The following is a 20,998-nucleotide window of genomic DNA, read 5'->3' as shown; positions in this document are numbered from 1 at the left end:
ACTATTCACTTCCCTACACACTTTAAATGGACTACATTTTCCAGGCTCTCCCGCCTAACGTATGTATGACGTTTTCAATCAAGAGGGCGTAGCTCGTTGTCGAGACAACAGGATCTACGGGTTGCTGTAGCAGAAATATGTGGTTCGCAGGGAGTTACCCAGCCTGCCACTGAAAACCTATGGAACGCGATGCTGTAGTTGAAAAATAATATTAAAATGTACTTTGAATGAAAAAACAGCACAGCACAATGTAGCGGCATCAATATTTATTCTTCCAAACAAATGCACAATAATACCATTTTTAAGACCATTGTGAAATGTGCATCTCATTCATAGGATTAAAATAATGAAAGTGCAAGACAATCTAATCGTATTTCAAAGTCCACAAAACGAGACCAGCAGGTAACACAAGCAATACGGAAATTAAAGACAGGAAAAGAGAAGAGCTGGCTCAATATATTGCACGTATATGGGAGGACAAAGACAACTGAGGATAGGATATGAGGTAACAGTTGGTGTGTTTAAGGTAGAACATCAGGTGATTACATGGTTGTCTTTTGCTTTATAAGATTCAATTCAGTTACACTATTACAATGGGGAAAGACTGAAATAATGGTTTCTAGAGATAATTTTAATATTAGTCTAAAACAGGTAGCTTACATCATGCCCCACTCCCTAAGCACTAAAAAAAATACTTCTAGGTGTTTACATTTGTGTTGTTTAAAAAAAATGAGTTATTAAAACTCACCCATCATTAAAAAACCAAACCATTTCAACACAGATCAGTTACACAATCCACAGTTATCGTTTTGCTGATGTAACCTTCTCAATCATTAGCGAGACACCATGAGGGGGGAAAAAAGCTCACAAAAGCATTAATAATCGAAAAAAATATTGCTTTTTCCAAAGTATTCTGAAGAGGAAAGAGACCTTCAGTCAGCATTAGCTTTTCCATATTTTTTTTTTTTTAACTCAGTAATTGGGTGTTACTGAAAATTAAACTCTGAAAGAACAGGAAGTACCTCAAAACATATTGCATTTTCCCCCCATTGTTGAGTGAGAAGCACACCCTTGAAGTACCAGACATGTGAATAGGGAGTTATAAGGGCCATATTTAAACGAAAACATTCCATTACATACTGGCAAGCCACTTGTATAACAAAGTTATAACCTTCAGGTACCATGACAGTACTTTCCAGAATGTTAATCAACATAACATTCGGGCAAAGTGGAGTCTTCATGCATAACAACTAGGTGGTGTTCACTTCAGAGATAAACTACAAAAAGAAGAGTAAGAAAAAATCAACATGAAAAACAAGACAATGTGATCCAAAACAAATGTCTGTTTTTTCCATGCCTTCCTGAGAATAAACCGGTATGGAAGATCCAGACGCACAATATTTCCAAAATCTTGTGTCATATTATGTTGTGGTATTGTTTAGTATTAAATTCAACTCATATTTGAAATTAACAACAGATAAAAATCAGCAACCTGAATGTTATAACTGATATAGCACGGTATTCTCTGACACCAACAACACCTTCAATTAAGCACCATTGACAGTCTATAAATCACAATTATTATTTTTTACCTGTTACAGGGGTTTTAACACACCTTAGTTTGTGCGGTGGTGCCAAGAAAAAAAAAAAACTCCTGAAGACCACTTCAATAAAACAATTGCTAACACATCGGAGTTCTGTTATTATATTATTATACAAGGCTTTTATCACAATGTAATTAAAAGTCCAACTTGCTTTTTTGTGAGATTAATTATTGTTCATGAGGAACCTCTCGATAAAAGCTATTATATAATTGGTACCAAACTGGTCAGCTGGTACAAATCAATACAAGCAACGCTTGCCAGAATCAAAATCAGTTAAATGCCATGGGATTTTTTGATGGTTTCTAAACAAGAGGTGTTAATTAGCTGTCTATAAAATCGAAAAACAATAAATTCTAATTTTTAGGCTATTGCTTACAAGAAGAATAGCTTTCAACAGAATAAAGGGACATTTTAATGCTGCAAATTTTTAAAATGCGTTAACCTGTATTTGTGTGTTGCTTTGAATGATTTGACAACAGAACTAAGCATGTTTCACTGGCCTTCACTACTTACAAACATGGTTATCCCCCAAGCAAAAAACGAGCTTTACTCCATTCACAGCAGTAAATTAAATTAGTTCAATACCAAACGTAAAACATGCCAGCTCCTCCCACCCCAACCTAGGGACCAATGGGGTGTCTTCAAGTGCTGAGGTGTTCCCGCCCTGCCGCAGGCTCACGAGTTCGAGCAGTCGGTGTACGTGGTGACCATGTTGCCACGGCGCTGTGTCACAGTCCGGCACTGTTTGGCCGAGCCCTGGAACCTGCTCTCAGTCCGCGCGGAGTGGCTGTTGAAGGTGAACATCTTTTCCATGTCCTCGAACATGTCGTCGAAGAGTCCGCCGCCAAACGAGCCCTGGAAGTGCCTCTTGTGGCGACTGTGCGCCTCCTGGTGGGCCTGGAAGGCACTGTCAAAGTGCTTCTTCTGACGGGCCTGCTGGTGCTGCCCGAAGATGTCGAAGTCCTTGAAAATGTCGTCGAAGTTGAAGTTGAACGGCTGGTGGAAGTGGTGGCCGTTTCCGGCACCTGCGCCGTCGCCGGGGAACGCTTTGTGTCCAAACTGATCGTATTCCCGCCGCCTCTTCTCATCTGACAACGTCTCATAGGCTGAAAGAAAACAAAATAAATAGTATTATTTAAAATATATATACATTACATTGAAAGAAAAAATGTCCGCCCTACATATATACAAAGCGTAATTAATCAGTGTGGGGCAAGGTACTCTGCTTTTACACGCATTCTTTTACAGTTAAAGCAAAATCTGGAGTTGCTAACCACTGCTATGCAGACACATAATGCATGAGTAATTCCATAGTTGTGTGCGACCTGAAATGAAAGTGCCCGAATGTTAATCTGTGGAAAGAAAACTCACCTTCAGCAACCTCTCTGAATTTTGCCTCGGCGTCAGGGCTCTTGTTCCTGTCCGGGTGGTACTTCATCGCCAACCTGTGAAAGGCCTTCTTAATCTGACGTTCAGTCGCGTCTTTCGGCACGCCCAAAATGTCATAGTAGTCCCTTTTGGCAAGTATCAGTTCGGTTATCATCAGGATACAGACTGCGAACGTTAAGGCTGACTGTGCAGTTGCCATGTTCGTGTTTGTGGTTGCCCTGTGAAAGAGTGAAGTAAAATGTCAGTTAACTGCTGCACTTCTCAACTAAACGAGTACAAGATCACAGTTTCAGATTAGTATTCCAGTAACAAGGAACACATACAGAGGTAAAACATATATGGGCGGTTTCACAGGCACAAATTAAGCTGAGTCATTGACGAAACTGAGTTTTGTATGGAGAATCTCCAATCAAAATGTAATTTAGTTCGGGACTGGGCTTAATCTGTGTCTGTGAAACTGGCCCATAGACTTGTAAATTCCCTAAATTTATATAATCATATTTTTAATTTCGAGAAACTGAGATCAAGAACAGCAAACCCTCAAAACATATGTGATAAAAACGTCATTTTTTAAACACACCGTCATGGCTAGTCAAGGACAATACATTTTGTTATACTTTCAACAGACTTTTAAATAGTCTACCTTTGTAAAACAAAAATTGTATATTTGTAACACAAAAGGTTCCCATTTTGAAACAAAATGTGTTGAAACTAACACAAAAGTAGTAACATAAAGGGTTAGATATTAACAAATCCTTTCTGAAAAGTTTTATTCGGCTTAGTTTGGGTTTATGAATTAAGCCCAGAATCATTCTGAAGGGAGGAAGTACAATAATTTAAATGTATTGCCTGCAATGAACTTTGCAAAAGACATTTACTTATACAAAATGATGCAAATAGAAACAATGTTGAAACAAAGTAACGTTAACTGGCTCACGTTTTGAAAGACAGTGTGTTGCCCTACTTTACCTATTCCTGGGTTTTCCTTAAATGGCCAAGTCACATTAACACATCCACCCGGCTTTAAGTAGGTCGATAGCGAGCAAACCTTACCCAAGTAAAGCAAGCTAAACGAATGCATTCAGTGCGATATAGACGCTGCAGGTAACACCCAACTGGCTAGCTAGCATGGTTGTCAAACCCAGCTAGCTAGCTAATCAACTGACAGCTTGACCTATCAACACAGCCCTGCAACTCCCTGTCAGTTTAATGCAAATAAAATGCAGTGGCATAACGTTAGTAGCATTCAGTTGCATAAATAGCTCGCAAGCAAGGCGTATTTAACGTGTCAATAATGACTTTATAGCTCATTCTCGACACTCAACAGCGTTGCTAACGTTAGATCATTAAAAGCGTATGCTGACGATGCATCTAAAGTGTCTACTGGCGGTATGTATCTATGTAGCTAGATAACTAGCTAGCTAGCGTTAGCTGCGTACTACACTCGATCCCATTGACTCTATTATTTCAGTAATATTTAAATTAAAGTGTATTTGAAAACAAAATTCGCCAGCTATTGAGCAAACTAAAGTCAATCCGTTCGTTGGCAGCTAGCTGCAGTAACTTGGTCAGTATACAGCTAACGAAAGTAAGGTCATGTTGGCTAAGATCAGAATATGTGATGTTCGTTCCTTGGGCATCGACAACACATCAAGTCAAAAAAGACTTGAATTACATTGAAACCTAAAAATACACAGTTGATGCTAGACATTTGCAAAAATAAACTTATTTGATCAAAAGTGTGAACCTACCTCACTCCACAGTCGTCACCACCACTCCAGTCTTTCACTGCCAGTGATAACAACCAGAGTGGCCCCGCATTCCAGCGCCAGAACACCACGAATCTCAATACTATTGGTCGCTTTCTGTACCATGTGGTCTTGGATGTGTCAGGCACGTGGAACTGTTTCTGTCCAAAAGCGGCTACGCAACATCCGCCTTCCACGACGTCATCATTAGGAAATAGAACATGAAGGAAAGCTTAAGATTTCTAGCGTATTCGGGCTTAATAACAAGTGAATATATCTTTATTCCTTTAGCCGAAAACAGTGTACCTCCTCAGGTTTGAAATGCCTCGTTACTGTGCTGTAAAGCTGTGTAAAAACCGTGGTGGTATACCTTCGAAAGACAACAAGAAAATTAGTTTTTACCCGTAAGTTTTACGTTCTCTAGAATTAGCTGTTGTTGCTAACATGCTGGCTAGGAATTTTATACAAAACAAGAGGTTGACAGTAAAGAAACATGAAATAGCTACTACTGCCAACAAGCTGCACGATCAGCTATCATTGCCAACATTAACCAATAACGTTAATGGATGCTGAACTTTTACACAGTTTGCTAGCTAGCTAGGTGAGTTTTTACTCCTTGGATACCGAGTAAATAACAGCTTGATACATACAGCTAGCTCCGTATGATTACGTGAACGTTACTAGCTAGTTAAACAGCAAACAACGTTTGCTAGTTTGCAGTTGGTAAGAGATTACTTGCAGCAGGGTAATGACACTGCTACGGTCTGTTAGACAGGCAAGCGTGAACAGTGGACTAGCTGTAAATTGTTTGCAAGATGGAATAAAATGTGATTATAGTGGTTAAGTGTTATTAGTGAGAGCTTTGCATTGACTATGCAATGTACTGCCATTTGTTCTTTATTTGAAGGTTTCCTTTACGAGACGAAGCACGACTGCAGAAATGGGTTGATAACATGAAACGCGAGGAGTGGACCCCGAGTCGGCATCAGTACCTGTGTAGCGATCACTTCACGGAGGATTCTTTCGATCTACGATGGGGGATACGATACTTAAAGCACACCGCTGTGCCTACCATTTTCCCCTTCATATACGAAGGTGAAGATACCCCCATACAGGTACAATGGGGAAACATGTCATATGCATCACACAAATTGAATAAGCTGTATTCCAAATCAGTGCTACCCAATATTTTCTCAATTATTTGGCCAATTTTTCATCTTACCATCTGAAGAGAATGTGGTCATTCTAAGTTTAAGTTTGGGGGTTTATTGTGTGGACGTGTGAAGTTGTTTGTGAATTCTGTCTGTTGACTTGTAGTCAGAAGGTACAGAAATGAATATTTTTTAAGGGGTGAAGGTCTGTGATCATTGTGGTTGTTTCTGTGGGAATCCCTAAAAAGTGCCAAACTTGTAACTTGCGCCTGAAGGCATAACTTGGCGGGATGGCATGTGTGACATCCCTATATAGCATAATTCTTGTGTGAGTAAACTTGTAGCAGAACTTGCACTAAATGGCCAAAAGTATGTGGACACCTGATATCCAACGCCTCATTCAAAATTATAGACATTAATATGGAGTTGGTCCACCCTTTGCTGCAATAACAATCCCCACTCTTCTGGGAAAGCTTTATACTAGATGTTGGAGCATTGCTGCATGGATTTGCTTCCATTCAGCCGGAAGAGCATTAGTGAGGTCAGGAACTGATTGGGAAATTAGGCCTGGCTCGCAGGCGGCTTTTCCTCATGAGGTGGAATTGACGTAATTTCCCACTTTTGTCATAGGATGAAGTTAGTAAGCTTCGCTGTAAGAAGAACTTGAAGCCAGCGCGCAGGAAGTCCGGCATCAGCGTGAAGCCTGTTGGGACATCGGCTCCACCCAAGAAGAGAGCTCTGGTTTTGAAAAGGAATACGTGCGGACAGGACAAGGACGATTCGGCGGAGAAGGAGCCGGAGCCTGCGGCTAAGGCGGCCGACCCTTCGTTTCCCACCCTCTTGCTCATAAGGGACCTGGACCTGGAAACCGTGACCTCCCGTGAAGCTGCCGTCACCACGGAGACGGCCAATCGGTCGCTGGGGGGTGAGAGGATACTGGTGACCTCCTGTGTGGGAGCGCCGGGAGAGCTCCGCCGCGGGGCCGACGGGGGCCCGGCCGCGACCGCGCTGTGCGCCGAAACGGCCCCCCCGTCGGCTTCGCCCGAACCCGTGAGCGACAAGCCTCCCCCCGAGGCCGCGCCCACGGATGGCGCCGGCCCAGGACCGCGGAGCGGGGACGATTCGGACAGGCCGGTCACGGACGGCGAGCACGGCCTGCTGTACGAGCACTCGTACTCGCGGCAGAACACAGACAAGGACCAGCTCTGGAGCAAGATCGCCGGGCTCCACCTGAAGATCACCGAGCTGGAGAAGAGGGAGGAGGACACGGTCGCCAAAATCGCCTCCCTGGAGGCCGTCATCGCTCACCTGAAGAGAGAGAACGTCGTCTGCGCGGAGAAGCAGAAAGAGCTGGAGGACTACTTTACCACCGTCTTTCTCTAGGGGCTTAGCCTCTTGTGAAAAGTTTTTATTTTGTACAGGTTTCGCATTTCACCATTTTGTAATGTACTTACACAGACGTATTGCACTTTGCACTGTTTGTTGCAGTGTAGGTGCATTGTTCTGCAGGAGAACTGTATTTCAAGGGGGCGTGTATTTGCACCTTTCCTACAAAATAACTGAGAAAAAATTGGCTGTGCCAATTCTGAAATGTATTGATGAAATCCATTTCTGGGGCGGGTCGGGGTTGCAAAATGTTAGGAATTTTGTGTCCTGGTTTGCAGAGAGGAATGATGCAGGTTTGAGAATTTCCTAATAAAATAGTAAAATCTTTGTACTTTTGTACTTTTTTTTGTGGAGGACAGTATTATGTCTGATCATTTTTAAAAACAATAATGTAATATTTTTGCCATTTTGCTCTGAAATCTAAATAAAATGTATTTAGCTGTGTCCAATAATGTCACTGCATAGTTTACAAAGTTTACATGTCAGAATGACTTATCTAGAGTTTCCAGTGGTGTGCACCCTACAAACAAGTAGTCTCAACAATTCATTTATGCATTCCTGGCATGATGTTTAATATTGATTTTGAAGTTTGTCACTTTTGAATGAACACTGGTCAATGGTATTTCATTTGACTTAAGGTTTTTCAAAGTCGAAAGAATTTTGACTGCCTGAAATGTCTGAATTTTAACGGAGGCCTGTGAAGGAATTTTAATACAGTCAACATTTACCATGCAATCCAGATGGCCAAATTTATGAAAATCAATTAAATGAGATGCTGTCAGAAAAATGCTGGAGGGGAATGTGAAAACTGGAAATGACCAAGCCTGAAGTGCCCAAAATAACAGCAGGTAGGTACAAAAATAAATAAATAAAATCATATGGGAAAAAATCCAAACACTGGTGAGGAAAAAAAACGAATAGTCTAAGTGGGTGGGCTCATTCTAGCCAGAGGTATTAATGAATAACTTAGTTTAATTCACGCCTGAAATATATGAAATACATTCATTCATTTGTTCTGTTACGTACATAATAGTCATTCCGATGTGACCTTCCACAGTAAATTACAGCCAGAAAAGAAAATGTACTGTGCAATATTACCTGAATTTGCTGATGTCAATGGGTGTGCATAAATGTAACCATGTCTTAAATGAAATATTGTATTGACATTGCATGATATAGTGATAATAATAATATCAATGATAAATCTTTATTTATACGGCTCTTTTTCAAACAGATGTTACAAAGATAAAACATTTAAAACGGCTAAACAATTACAATAAATATAATATTAAAGCCATCAAGTACAAAAACAGATGGTAAAAGCAACAGCAGAAGGCAAAAGCAATTACAGAAATGCCACTTTAAACAAATGAGTTTTCAAAAGTTTAAAAAAAAAAATGCAAAACAGGCTCTAATAGTTAAAGGGATGTGCCCAAAGATTGGATGTGCTCTGTATTGGAGAAACAGAAAAAGATCTGGGTTTGAGCTGATCTATTGTAAGTACCCTTCGGGGATGTATGATGTCAGTAATTCTGTAATATAAGGTGGAGCCAGACCGTGCAGTGCTTTGAAGTTGATGAGTAAGATTTTGAAATCAATTCTAACTCTTATTTAATGAACAAGAAATAAAATATTTGTTTGGATTATTGTAGAGTGGACTACTGATATATACGGAGGACTATTGATATTAGCAGCAGGCAACAGACAGAGGGCAAGTGCTTCATTTTTTAATGATCCACAAACATTGTCACAAAGAGTAACATCACATAATAATACACTATATAAATATATATATTTTAGTGCTGATAAATGAATTTTAACACTTTTTTGTGATTGTACAAAAACAAACATGGCGATACACCAGAGCAACATTTACCTGCTTAAAATAATTATGCATTCTGTCTTCAGTCAGGGACTTGGATTTTGGAGCCAGACATGTCCAACTCTAACATTATTTGACTTATACTGCACAGGATATACTGGACTTTTGGACAGTGCTGAAATAATGCACTACTTGACGACTTTACCAGCTTAAGCCATGCACCTTATCTTGATGCATGTTACAGTAGCATACATCAAACAACATTAAGCAAATTTACAGAAGTTTTGCCATTCGTTTCATCATTACAGCACTGTGGTGTAGCAGTAACGGAATAGGACTTGTAACTTGCAGGCTCAAATCTCTGCTATATGGTCTTTATGACTTCAACAGCGCCTGAAATGCTTCATGACATAGGCAAACCAGTTGTATATAAATTTGGTATTATGTACCTACCTTGTATAAATTAAGTTAAATAAATAAATAAATAAATAAATAAATAAATAAATAAATAAATAAATAAATAAATAAATAAAAAGTTGTGTGCTGGAGCCATCACCAGTGTTTTGGCATATAGCTGACGCTTTTCTGGCGGTGCAGGCGTGTTTGACGCGCCCGTCTCCTCAGTTGGCTCTGCTGTAGTATAGGTAAATCCAGGGATTTGTGCAGCTGTTGAGACTGGCCAGCAGCATGATTGTAATGAACGCTGGACCTGAAAGGAGCAGACGGGGAATCATGAGCACCACCGCGACAGCCCTAGTAACACAAACCACAAGTGTAGCCTATTATTGTGGTTCCAGACCAAAACAGATCCTCAGTTTGGCAATTCAAATGTTATCACGATGTACGTATAGATTAATGATTTCGGCAGTGATGGTCTGATTTGACTATCAAAAAAGTCGTTCGACACAAATTTAATCGATACTGAATGTATAAATATAGCTGTTTTGGTGGATACAGAATTAATCTCATGAATGTAGAATGAATCGTTTGGGAACTCCGGAGTATTATTGATTTATTTATTCACGGAGGACATGACAGTCTACCGTCTTTGCGGGGCTGAGTGTTAAATTGTGGTCTTTTTAAACCACAATATCATTCCATTTACATGCATACGTAATGTTCTGCACGTACCGTCAGTTGGCGCGGTACTGGGGCTCCACACGGACCACAGTTGGACGACAAAAAATGGACTCCAGCATATGGTGTACAGAAGAATGATGACAAACGTCATTTTAACCGTTTTCATCATGGTACTTGATATACCCTTCGCCCGCCCTTCTGTTTTGTCAGACTGCAATGTCTTTCTTTTCATATTCAAATAAATCTCCAAACAAATCTTTATTTGGCAGTAAAGAAGAATCACGGCTGGAAAAACGAAGACCGATAAAGTAATCCAGGTAATATATGCTTTGCTCCCCCAGGGTTCTATGAAAGTCGCCCAGCAGTCGTACACGTGTCTCTCAACTTCTTGCAAAGAAAAAATGAACAGCTGCGGGGTGCTGAACAGAAGAGACACCAGCCAGGATGCCCCGATCGCGACATATCTGCGAAAAGAACCTGTTAAGAAAGACACCATGGGTCTGCAGACGGCGTTGTAGCGGTCTACGGTCATGGCAACTATCATGTAAGTTGAAGCAAACATTCCGACGACTTGAAGGTATTTCACCGCTCTGCACACGAAGTCAGAGGCTTTAAAACGGTGCGTAATTTCCATCGACAGCTGCGGCAGGACTTGAAAGAACGCGACCACAAGATCAGCCAAGCAGAGATGCAGAAGGAACAGTTGCGTCCTCGTGTTTCTTTTGCGTTTCCTCCACAGTGCGTATAACAAAAACGCATTTCCGCAGGCGGCCAACACAAAGACAAACCCCAAAACGCCAACTTTGATAAATGCAAAGCGTTTCTCCCCCTCTCTGTTCTCGCATCTTGGATTTTCGAATCGCCCATATTCTGAACTGTTGTTGCAACTCATCTCAGCACGCACAGTTTTTTTTGTTTTTGTTTTTGTTTTTTTTTTATTTCTTATTCTGGTAGTAGTGTGCGGTTACTCTAACTTAAAAAAAAATCTTACACCGTACTTTAGTGCAATTCCATGATCGATATTTGACAGTGGAGAACAATTTGACGCTCCAGACAGCAGCGGGTATGCCTGGCCAATCCAACGTCTGAATGATCAAATGGCTGGGCGCTGCCTTCTTCAGCCTACGGAGTGCAGGAACAGTTTCGCTATATGACTGAATTTAATTAATGGGTAGAAACACTATTTTGTTCTGCCAAGTTGAGTACTATCTTAATGAGCAGACATTTCGTGAGCATTTGGCCCGACCATTACCTGTAGCAGGAGTAATTAGAGCTATTCTTATCGTCTCCTGCACGAGCAGGAAAGCTATGTAAGCTAAGGGTCAAGTAAAACAAATTCAATAACTTTCCTAATGCATACACATATATAACTTTTATACTTTTTCTTTCTTTGGAAAAATGCATACTTTTTTTCTCCAATGCAATAATGTACACAACGCATACTATATATAATAATTAATATGCAGTCACACTTCCACATTTTGGCTCTGAAAAACTAATTGGTTGCTTTAGCAGTAGCCTATGTTTGTGGCCATTGTCCTGCTGCAAGGTGAAGTGCCGCCCAGTAAGTTTTCAGTATTTGGTTGGATCAGAGCAGATGTTTCTGTTCACTTTAAAATTCATCCTGCTGCTGCCATCAGCAGTCACATCAATGAAGACCATTGAGCCAATTCCAGTGGCAGCCATACATGCCCAAGCCATAATATTAGCTCCACCATGTTTTAAAAATGAGGGGCGTGCTTTGGATCATAAGCAGTTCCTTTCTTTCTCCTCACTTTCCTCTTTCCATCACTTTGATACAGCTGAATACTCATCTCTTCTGTCCATAAGAGTTTGTTCCAGAACAATAAAGTTTTTTAAATGTACTTTTTTAAAAACAAACTCTAACCTGACCATTCTGTTCTTGAGACCTACCAGTGTTGTTGTATCTTGCTGCAAACCCTCTAAGATTATGCTGGTGTGTTCTCTTTTTTATTCTTTGACACATCTGTGCCTATATCCTGGAGAGTGTTCTTGATCTGTTTGACTGTTGAAAAGAGGTTTTTCTTCTCAATTGAAAATATTCTTTGGTCATCCACCACAGTGGTCTTCTGAGGTCTATCAGGTTACTGACTGTTACTGAGCTCACCAGTGTGTCCTTGCTTCTTAACAATGTGCCGAACAGTTGATTTTGATACCCAATGTTTTGGTTTTGTATTTGAATGATTTATTCAGATTTTTCCACCCTGTGTGATGGCCTGCTTTTCTGGCCTTGACACTTATTTGGTCCTCATGTTGAGCGACAATCGTAACAGACTCCAAATACAAATACCACACCCAGAATCAGCTCCTTTTGTTTTGTTTTTTTTGTTTGTTTTTTTTTTTTTTTGAACATGAACTAATGATGCAACAACACACAGTTGGCCAAGAAACAACTGAGCAGCCAACTGTCCAATTACTTTTTGTTTTCTAAAATGGGAGGATTATATAGAAAAAGGGCTGAAATTCCTACACTGTTTGCTCAATGTAAATACCTGCAAATTAAAGCTCACAACCTGCACTTTAACCTTCATTGTTTAATTTCAAATGCTGTAAAGAAGAAACTAACAAAAATTATGCCACCATCCTAATATTTACAGACATTGTGTGAAAGGCAAGAATACACCCTGGATGGGTCACCTTTGTCATTGGATTGGACTGTGGGAGGAAACCAGAGCACCCAGAGGAACCGCACACGGACACACAGAGAACTTGCAAACTCCACACACAATGGCCATCCACACGGAACTCTGCACCCTCATGCTTGTGAGGCAATGGCGCTGCTCCCTGCACCACCGTGCTGCACATTTTGAGCCCTTTACAGAATGTACTGGGGGTGCTCTAGAGTACCTTTTAATTTATGTTTAGGCATTTTGTGTGCTCTTATCCACAATAGCTTCAAGAAGTTCCTCTAGGCAATGACAGCTGATGTTGTCAGCGCCGCCACTGGTTGTAGCAGGTAATGCTTAAACACAGTTAAGTGCTGTAGTTGGTGCAAGACAGAGCTTGAGACTGCAGGGTTTTAAGTAGCAGATAAGTCTGAGGGTATGTTTGTCAGAAGTAGCATAGATAGAGCTATTATACCGAGGAGTTGAGTGTTTGTTAAGTCAGGCTGCACAACAATGAGTTTTAGTGGTCACTGACATTAATGGACATATGCAAATGCTTTCTATAAAGAGCCTTGATCATAGAGCGCTTCATTTCTCAAACATAAAGGCAAAGCCTTGTACAAATAACAGTACGTCAGCTGTACTTCCCAACGCTCACATTTAGCGCGATTGTTCGCATTTGGAGTGATTGCTCACATAAAGACAGCTCCACCAACCCCAGGCTTAGTACTGTAATCAAGTAGCACTCTGCAAGACCTTGTTGCTATGGGGATGAGTCACGGTATGAATTACATGGAACGCAGAAGAAAGAGCGAATTGCCGCTGTAATGATTAACTGGCAATCAATAGTTATTTGATATACATTTGGTAGCTAGTCCTTCTGAAGTAATTTCACATTGCACGCAATAAGACAAAATTATTATGTTTTCATATGTCACTGTTCCTAGCATGGCCTTGAATGCTATACATGGTCAAGGACAGTGATGATACATGTTACCGAAGGCACGGTTGGTAACATCCATCATTTGCATTGAAACCAGTGTCGTAACCAGCTCTGTTATGAATCCCATCTGCCGCAAGTCCCGCTCAGCGGAACAGCAATACATCTGATTAAGCTGTCATCTCGAATGAAGAATTCCAATGCCAGGATATGTTCTCTCACATTTGTGTAACATCCCACATGAAACCTGAATTAATGACTGAAATAATTTAGGAATTTAATATTGCAGTATTGCTGTCACGATCTGAATGTATGGCTAGCAAAGGTGTTATATCAACCAGGTGTGCGTCGGTTCTGCATAAGGCACCCTGCCCCTTCTCCTCCAAACTACAAAAATGTTAGACACAAGCTGCAGTCTCTTTCACTTCCAGACTTTCACAAGCAAATGTAAACATGGCATGAGAATCATTAATATCATCGCATCCAAGCTGTTATTAGCATACGTATTTACATAGACTATGCTTAGTTTGACGAACATATCGACTTCATGGTTGCTCACTTATAAACAGTATACTATAATAGTCTTCAAACATGTCGATCTCATGCAGAGAATGCTATTCAGTAAATCTGTGCACTTTCTTTGGCAGTATGATGTGTGGATTTATATCCGGCAAAAATAAATAGCGAGAACAAAAGAAATAATTAGAAAAAGGTTCTGCTGTGCTCTCCATGGTCCTGAAACGAGCACGAGCTCCTTTGATATGATTGCAGGAGCCCCACCAGTGATTTTGACCCCCATAAAAACCCTGGGCCACACCACCATTGACTCTATTGTATTTTTGTGCCCCTGGGGGCCCTGGAGTGTCCCTTTGTGGACCCCTATAATTATTACAGCCCTTTTCCACACGTACAACGGTGCTGTCTGATTGGCAGCCTTTATGCCCTAAAAGCAACCCATAGGTAAAACTTTTATTTTTTCTGCCTACTTATGTTCTTCAAGAGTGTTTTTTTTTTTTTTTTTTACAATTTTTATAGTTCACCTGTTGTTAGTACCTGCTGCCACCTGGTGTTAGTAATTTTGTAAATTATTATTCCTGAATTGCCTTTACCAGTTGCTGAGTCGCTGTACAATATTTACAGTATATATCTTTGCATTCAGTAACTTCCTTCAGCTTTTGGCGCAACTTTCATGCGATGAACATAAATACAGTTACTAGGCCAAAGATCCTGTTTACTGAAAAGCAAACTGAGAGCATAAGTGTTTGTGCATCTATTGATTATTCTTAGATAAACCTTGGTTTGATCTATATAGCAGGGGCATGTTCATATATCCAGGAAAACATTTTTGTTGTATTTGTTTTTATTGGAATGAAAAAATAATGAGTATACATGTACACCTGCATCTGAATGTGAATAGAGAGTATTTGAAAGTGCACCTGGACAAATGTTTTTCATTTTTAAACTGTATCTGTCAAATATGTGTGCATACACGTGTACTTGCAAGTATGTGTGTACATTCAAGTAGGTGAAATGTACCCATGGCCCATTTGTGTGTTTGTAAGAATCAGACTGCAGGACGTTATTGCCCCCAACTGGCTGCAGTATTCGGTGGACATTCCTCAGATCACCACTAGGTGGAGTCATTGAGTCCACAGACAGCCGGTGCTCTGGGTCCTCAGACAAATTATGTGCCGAGGGGCCGCGTGATGGTTTTAGTGGAGCGTGGGACAACAGCCGCTGCACCCAATTTCAATTGCCCTGAGATTTCACTGCGTCTCTGGGTGCGTCTGAATATAGCGTGCGACCGCGCGCGTTTTAGCAGTGACGGTTTAATCCCCCGCACAGGATAAGTGCAGTGCACATGACGCGCACATCTGGACGCCCATTGCATGCTGCACTAATGCTCAGAGTGAGCCAGTGGCTCATATGTTTATCCCCGTCACCCTACTTAAAATGGAAAACATCTGGGGGCCCCCAATTCAAAAAGGGGGAAGGCATCTCCTCTGACCCGCCTTTATTATCGCCGAAAAGCATAACGGCTTAAAGGGTAACTGGAATTTGCGTAACTTAATTTGTCACCTGTGTTTCTCAGTTGTTTTGTTGATGCCAGTTTTGAAGATTTACATTTAATGATACATTGATAATAGTTTTTTAGTGTGGTGCAGGTTTTTGTATTAGCTCAGCACTGAGACATGTGATTCTGTTTATCTTGACTGTCTTGATTGATGACCAGAATTAGTTAACTGGATGATTCAGGTATCTTAGTCCTGGGCTAAAAGAAGAACCTGCACCCACATAGGCCCCTTTTGGATGAGATAGGACACATTTGCTCTGCACATATTAAAACAAAGAGCTGAACAGGAATGCTGAAGATCTCTTTTAGTGTGTTTGCACGATAACATCCATGAAAACTGATATGTGCCCCGGTGTGTTTCCCTTCATAAAGATGCAGTTTCATCACTGTCCCTGACCACGGACAGGAGCCTAAAATCCACTCTGCTTTACGAGTGGAATTGTACTGAGCTCTTTCTTTCTCTCTAAGCTAATCCAGTAAACACAGCACTTTGCTGATGCAGAGCTTCGCTGAAATGGAAGGTCATAAATGATGTATTGCGGCAATTAACAGCAATAATAGCAGCAACAAAGAGGAAGAGAGTGTGTGTAATTTTCGGGAATTCTAAGCGGTAGAGCATTTTGTTGCTTATTACTGGACACACATAAGAGGTGGTGAGGTACAAAAACATTCAGATTGATAATTCTGGCATTACTTTCAGTGATATTTAAAAACCCTTATCAGCTTCAGTAAGCAGAGGTAGATTGTGTTCAGTTCCTTCTCATTACATTTGCAACCTTGAACATCAATTAATCTTCATTTTTGTAGACCACACATTTGGAAAGTTGTAATGCAGCGTTTCCCAATGGCCATTTTCCAGAGGGAATTTAAAAATAAATAAACGGGACAGTAATTAGATTCTCTGTCTTATTTCCAGACATCTTTGAGAGGCAATTACTGCAGGTGGTGAAACCAGCTCAAAAAATGGCGAAGTCATTCCTGTACATGACATACTCCCACTAGATGGCAGCAGTGAGCAGGACAACAAATGAGAGGGATGCCGTTTTGCTCATGCAAGTGGCATCCTGGACCTTTGTGATGGAGGCATACAGTCATGCTGAAAAGACACTGTCTCCCCTGAGCGACAGAAGGCACAGTCACAGCCAAAAATTATTACCAGGAGAGAATTTGGTTACTGCCAAAAATATAGACCACCGTTTTCCAACCATCTGTTATTTATGGAATCCGTGGATTGTCAGCTAAAAAGCCCTGGAATTACATCCTTAGGAACTGTAGTCAGGGGTGTGGTTCATGACCGGCCAGTCCATCAGGAGGCAGTGAAAGGCCATCTTAGCCTCGACCACCATTCTGGCCTGCTTGCATTGGTTTGTGCTGGGGAGCAACCTTCGCCTGGCCCTGGCTCGTCCCTGGGGAGTTGACTGGAGGGTAGACAGACCGGGAGCGTGCAGCAACGTAAGATGAGTTCAGTCTGCAGACGTGATGGAGGTCGCTGATGGCGAGGGCTTTTGAGAGACGGGGCCTCTTAACGGGCCCGGTCGATGCTGCGAAGGTGCTTCTGCTGACGTATCCCCGTTTAATGCATGTCCTGGATACCAGACGAGTCGTCTCCATGGTGACTGGAGGCTTTCGCCCCAGAGCTAAGTGCCCTTTTCCCACATTCCTATTCTGGCCGGATGTTACCTGTTTTACAAATAGACAGTTAATGCAGCCCGTGTAGATTACTGTCTGTTTTGTTTTAGGACTGTCAGTGTCTGTGTGTGTGTGTGTGTGTGGGTGCGTGTGTATGTGTGTGTCTGTGTGTGTGGGTGTATCTGTGTGTGTGTGTGTGTGTGTGTATGTGTGGGTATGTGTTTTTGTGTTTTAATTCAGAGTAGTGTTGCAACATGAGAGCTTTTCTGCAGCATATACATTGACAATTCCTTCTGTTCTGTCAATACTCAACATCTGATTATTTGTCTGATTTGATTTGCTTGAGATGTTTTGGTCATGAAATAAGGTTGTTTTTGTTGTTGCATGCTGTAGATCATGGATCCCGGTTTCCCAGAATCGGTATCCCCAGAGAAAGGGCTGTGACAGGAATGAGACTGACCAGGCCGGATGGAGTGGGAAGCATTTGGGCTAAGTCTGCCTGCAGAGGCACAGGAGAACCAACCGTCCGGTTTGCCAGCTTTCAGCTTCAGCCTCTTTACCGATCGATACATCCCTTCACTACATTTCCCAGAAGGACTCCTCAAGGTCAGGGCTTGCAAAGAGTTAAACTGCATTAACTAGAATTATTTCATTTATTATTTATTATCTATATGGACTGTTGCTGTCTTCCATGGAGTTTGGTATGCATAGTGATATTAATTATATATATATATATATATATATATATATATATATATATATATATATATTGGGTCACCATAATTCTGAAATGTAGATCTAATTGTTTTCTCTCACTTCAGACTCTTTTTTCCCAAATCGGAAATCGAAGGTGGCAGATCACAGAAAGCACATGGCAAGAGGTGTTGTGCTTGCTGCCACAAGCTCGTACAGCTTTCCCCAAAAATCGGCACAGGCTTAATGAAAGCTCTCCCCTTTTTCTGGGTTAGCAGCTCGGCCTTCCTACGAATGAATGGAAGGTAATGCTGATCCTTCCTGTCTGTCGCGGTCTAACATAATCTTCCAAGAGACCCGCACTTCATTCAGAACACCCCAGCCCCCTCCTCCTCCTCACCCATGTCTGATTGAACTCCCAGACTCGTTAAATTTTCAATCGAGCCTGGCTGATTATATCTTGAGAATGTCGGAATAACGGCAGTCCCGCTAAATGGGAAAGTGGGTCAGCCGAGGTAGTTAAGTATGCTAACGCTGTCTTCGGGGTAATTCAGCATGTATTCTCCTTCATCCCATTTCCTTTGAATCCCAAATGCAATACCTCTTAATTCACAGATCATCACCTATGTCCTCCCTAGTAGCACTGCATCTGATCACTTAAGCTATACAAACTCTGGTGCATGCAGGCTGCTCTGATAGACTAAACATTGCATGGAGGTCCGTGAGAATATTCCACCTAGCTCCATATACGCAGTGCAGCCTACTACAGTAGATATAGTGCTGGTTAAAGGGGAATTGCATCAAATGTGCCTGGATAATTTTAGAATAATAATAACATATGATGGAACTCTAGAATTATCAAATGGGGCCGTGGGCTGGAAAAACATAAACCGTAACCATGTATTGTATTCATAACACTGTTGCAGTACATCTTATTCAAACTTAATTTATCATTTCACCAGCACATTTTGTAATCTAATTCCCAGGCTTCGTCGTCTTTATTTGCTTGACATTCAGGTCCCCCGCCTCTCATCACATTGCCCCTATCGTTTGATTGGCAGCGCCTCGAGATGCTCCGGGATTGTGTTTGCTCTCTGTTGTTATGGAAACTGCTCGAAAGATTCTACTCTCCGTTCCGGTCAGCTGGGGTACAGTAGAGGCCGCGGAACTCAGACTCGTTTCTGTGCTCAGTTTTTGTCCTCCTCTCCAAACCTTTTTTTTTCTCTTTCCCACCATTCCCGGAGCATCTTTTCTTCATCCCCTCTCGAGTGCGGTGCCAGGGCCGAGCGCTCTCCACATGTCAAATACCAGCGAGACCCCCCAATTCAGCGCATTTCTTGTTTTTCCTCTCTCCGCAGCGGGCTTTGTCCGCGGGCTCTCTAACCCCCGTCTAAAAGCTCACGAGTGCCTTCATTTAAAACCAAAAAACCGGACTCCTTCTCCTCGAGTTATTTTTACGCGCTGAAGTGGTCCTTCTGATGTTTTCCTGAAGGAGAGAGAGAGAGAGAGAGAGAGAGAGAGAGAGAGGGAGAGAGAGAGAGAGGGAGAGGGAGAGAGGGAGAGAGGAGAGAGAGAGAGAGAGAGAGAGAGAGGAGAAACACAGAGAGAGAGAGAGAGAGAGGGAGGAGAAAAAAGGCCGTGCGACCGGCGGTATTGCAGCCGCCAGTTTTCCCGGCATTGTCGTCTGTGGTGCGGGAGTTCCCTCATCGCGCAGTCATCTCGCCCTTTGGCTTCCACTCCCACTCGGTGCGAACGCGCGTCCAGCGCCGCTCAATGCGCCCATTGTGTCAGAAGTGCACAAAAAGTGTTTTTTGCAATATGCAGAAAGAATACATTAATTCATAAGCAAAAGTCTGAAATAAAAGAGGTCCGTTCATATGGAAAGTATTTTTTTTTATGGGCCTGTTTCAGTCCAGCAGGTTCCACTGAAGGTGACCGTGAACTGCGTGTTAGCTGTAGAGGTGGGGTGTAACAATTATGGGATTGTACACATGGACGGTCATGACGATCGTTCCTCAGATAATTTTTTTTCATATTTGCACATACGTCCACCATGTATTTCTCCAAGCAGGGAAGGCAACCTTAGCTCTGTAGAGTCCTGTTGGCCTTTGCACCTTAAAATCCGAAAACTCTCTATACCTAAGAAGCCCGGGGAAGTGAGCTAGCTGAGGATTCACCTGTTTTAATTGAGTGACAGAAAACAACTACAGGACCCTGTAGCTTTCCAGGACCAGGGTTGGGGACCCCAGCAGACCCTGAAGATCTCTAGCACTGGGCCTTGGGGAATGTCCAGGTATTATGGACATGGGTCACGTCCAATATTGATATGTGTACTTCATTAACAGCCACTGTTTGCGGACCTGAGCATAAGGACGATATGCTGACCAGATCCAGTTCTTGTCTTCTAATGTTTCTGTAAAATATTCAGCTGTGTCGATGGATTGTGTGTAAGAAGTATAAGTCACCCTGTGTAAAAGCATATGCTTAATATAAGATAAAATATGTGCTTTCCTGCTTTATCTGAGCAACCCAGGTTCCTCTGTCTTACTGAGAGGTATTGAGATTTTTTTATAGCAGTGTAAAAATAGCTAGTCTCTTCCACACGGTCGCCAATGTCATGTCTGCGTGTAATTGGCACATCAAAATCAAGAGCTGGTGATGAAATCTGTGTGTGTGTTTCCGGAGCGGTGGGTTGCGCACCGGTTGCTATGGAAGCTGTCCTGGCGACGGCGAAGGGTCGAGAGCTCGCCCGTACCTACCTCCCGCAGAAGAAAAGAGCTCTCAGATGAAAGCGCGACCAAAAGCAGACCCCGGAGACCAGTAACGTGGAACCCCTGCTAGAGCCGCGGGGGGAC

The 20,998-nt window shown here is 41.9% G+C and overlaps 3 protein-coding genes across 4 annotated transcripts; 1 reads left to right on the top strand and 2 right to left on the bottom strand.

Annotated features, from left to right (window-relative positions):
* Positions 1 to 251: 251 nt before the first annotated feature.
* LOC135259898 (dnaJ homolog subfamily B member 9-like) lies at positions 252 to 4,892 on the bottom strand. Its single transcript, XM_064344819.1, has 3 exons — positions 4,745 to 4,892; positions 2,976 to 3,211; positions 252 to 2,710 (listed from the first exon to the last, which is right to left on the bottom strand). Exons 2-3 carry the CDS (start codon positions 3,190 to 3,192, stop codon positions 2,280 to 2,282), a joined length of 648 nt encoding a protein of 215 aa, XP_064200889.1. The 5' UTR covers positions 3,193 to 3,211; positions 4,745 to 4,892; the 3' UTR covers positions 252 to 2,279.
* A 33-nt stretch (positions 4,893 to 4,925) lies between these two features.
* LOC135259896 (THAP domain-containing protein 5-like) lies at positions 4,926 to 7,609 on the top strand. 2 transcript variants are annotated; one of them, XM_064344816.1, is made up of 3 exons: positions 4,926 to 5,145; positions 5,649 to 5,856; positions 6,523 to 7,609. In XM_064344816.1, exons 1-3 carry the CDS (start codon positions 5,063 to 5,065, stop codon positions 7,273 to 7,275), a joined length of 1,044 nt encoding a protein of 347 aa, XP_064200886.1. In that variant the 5' UTR covers positions 4,926 to 5,062; the 3' UTR covers positions 7,276 to 7,609. The 2 variants fall into 2 exon arrangements, with proteins under 2 accessions (XP_064200886.1, XP_064200887.1); XM_064344817.1 differs by lacking the exon at positions 4,926 to 5,145 and adding an exon at positions 5,176 to 5,342.
* Positions 7,610 to 8,639: 1,030 nt separating this feature from the next.
* On the bottom strand, positions 8,640 to 11,359 carry avpr2l (arginine vasopressin receptor 2, like). Its single transcript, XM_064344818.1, has 2 exons — positions 10,232 to 11,359; positions 8,640 to 9,809 (listed from the first exon to the last, which is right to left on the bottom strand). The coding sequence occupies exons 1-2, from the start codon at positions 11,070 to 11,072 to the stop codon at positions 9,721 to 9,723; spliced, it is 930 nt and encodes a 309-aa protein (XP_064200888.1). The 5' UTR covers positions 11,073 to 11,359; the 3' UTR covers positions 8,640 to 9,720.
* Between the last annotated feature and the right edge of the window lie 9,639 nt (positions 11,360 to 20,998).

This window comes from Anguilla rostrata, chromosome 7 (assembly GCF_018555375.3).
Source record: "Anguilla rostrata isolate EN2019 chromosome 7, ASM1855537v3, whole genome shotgun sequence".
Classification (NCBI taxonomy): Eukaryota; Metazoa; Chordata; class Actinopteri; order Anguilliformes; family Anguillidae; genus Anguilla; species Anguilla rostrata.
This window is presented reverse-complemented; position numbering and strand designations above follow the sequence as displayed.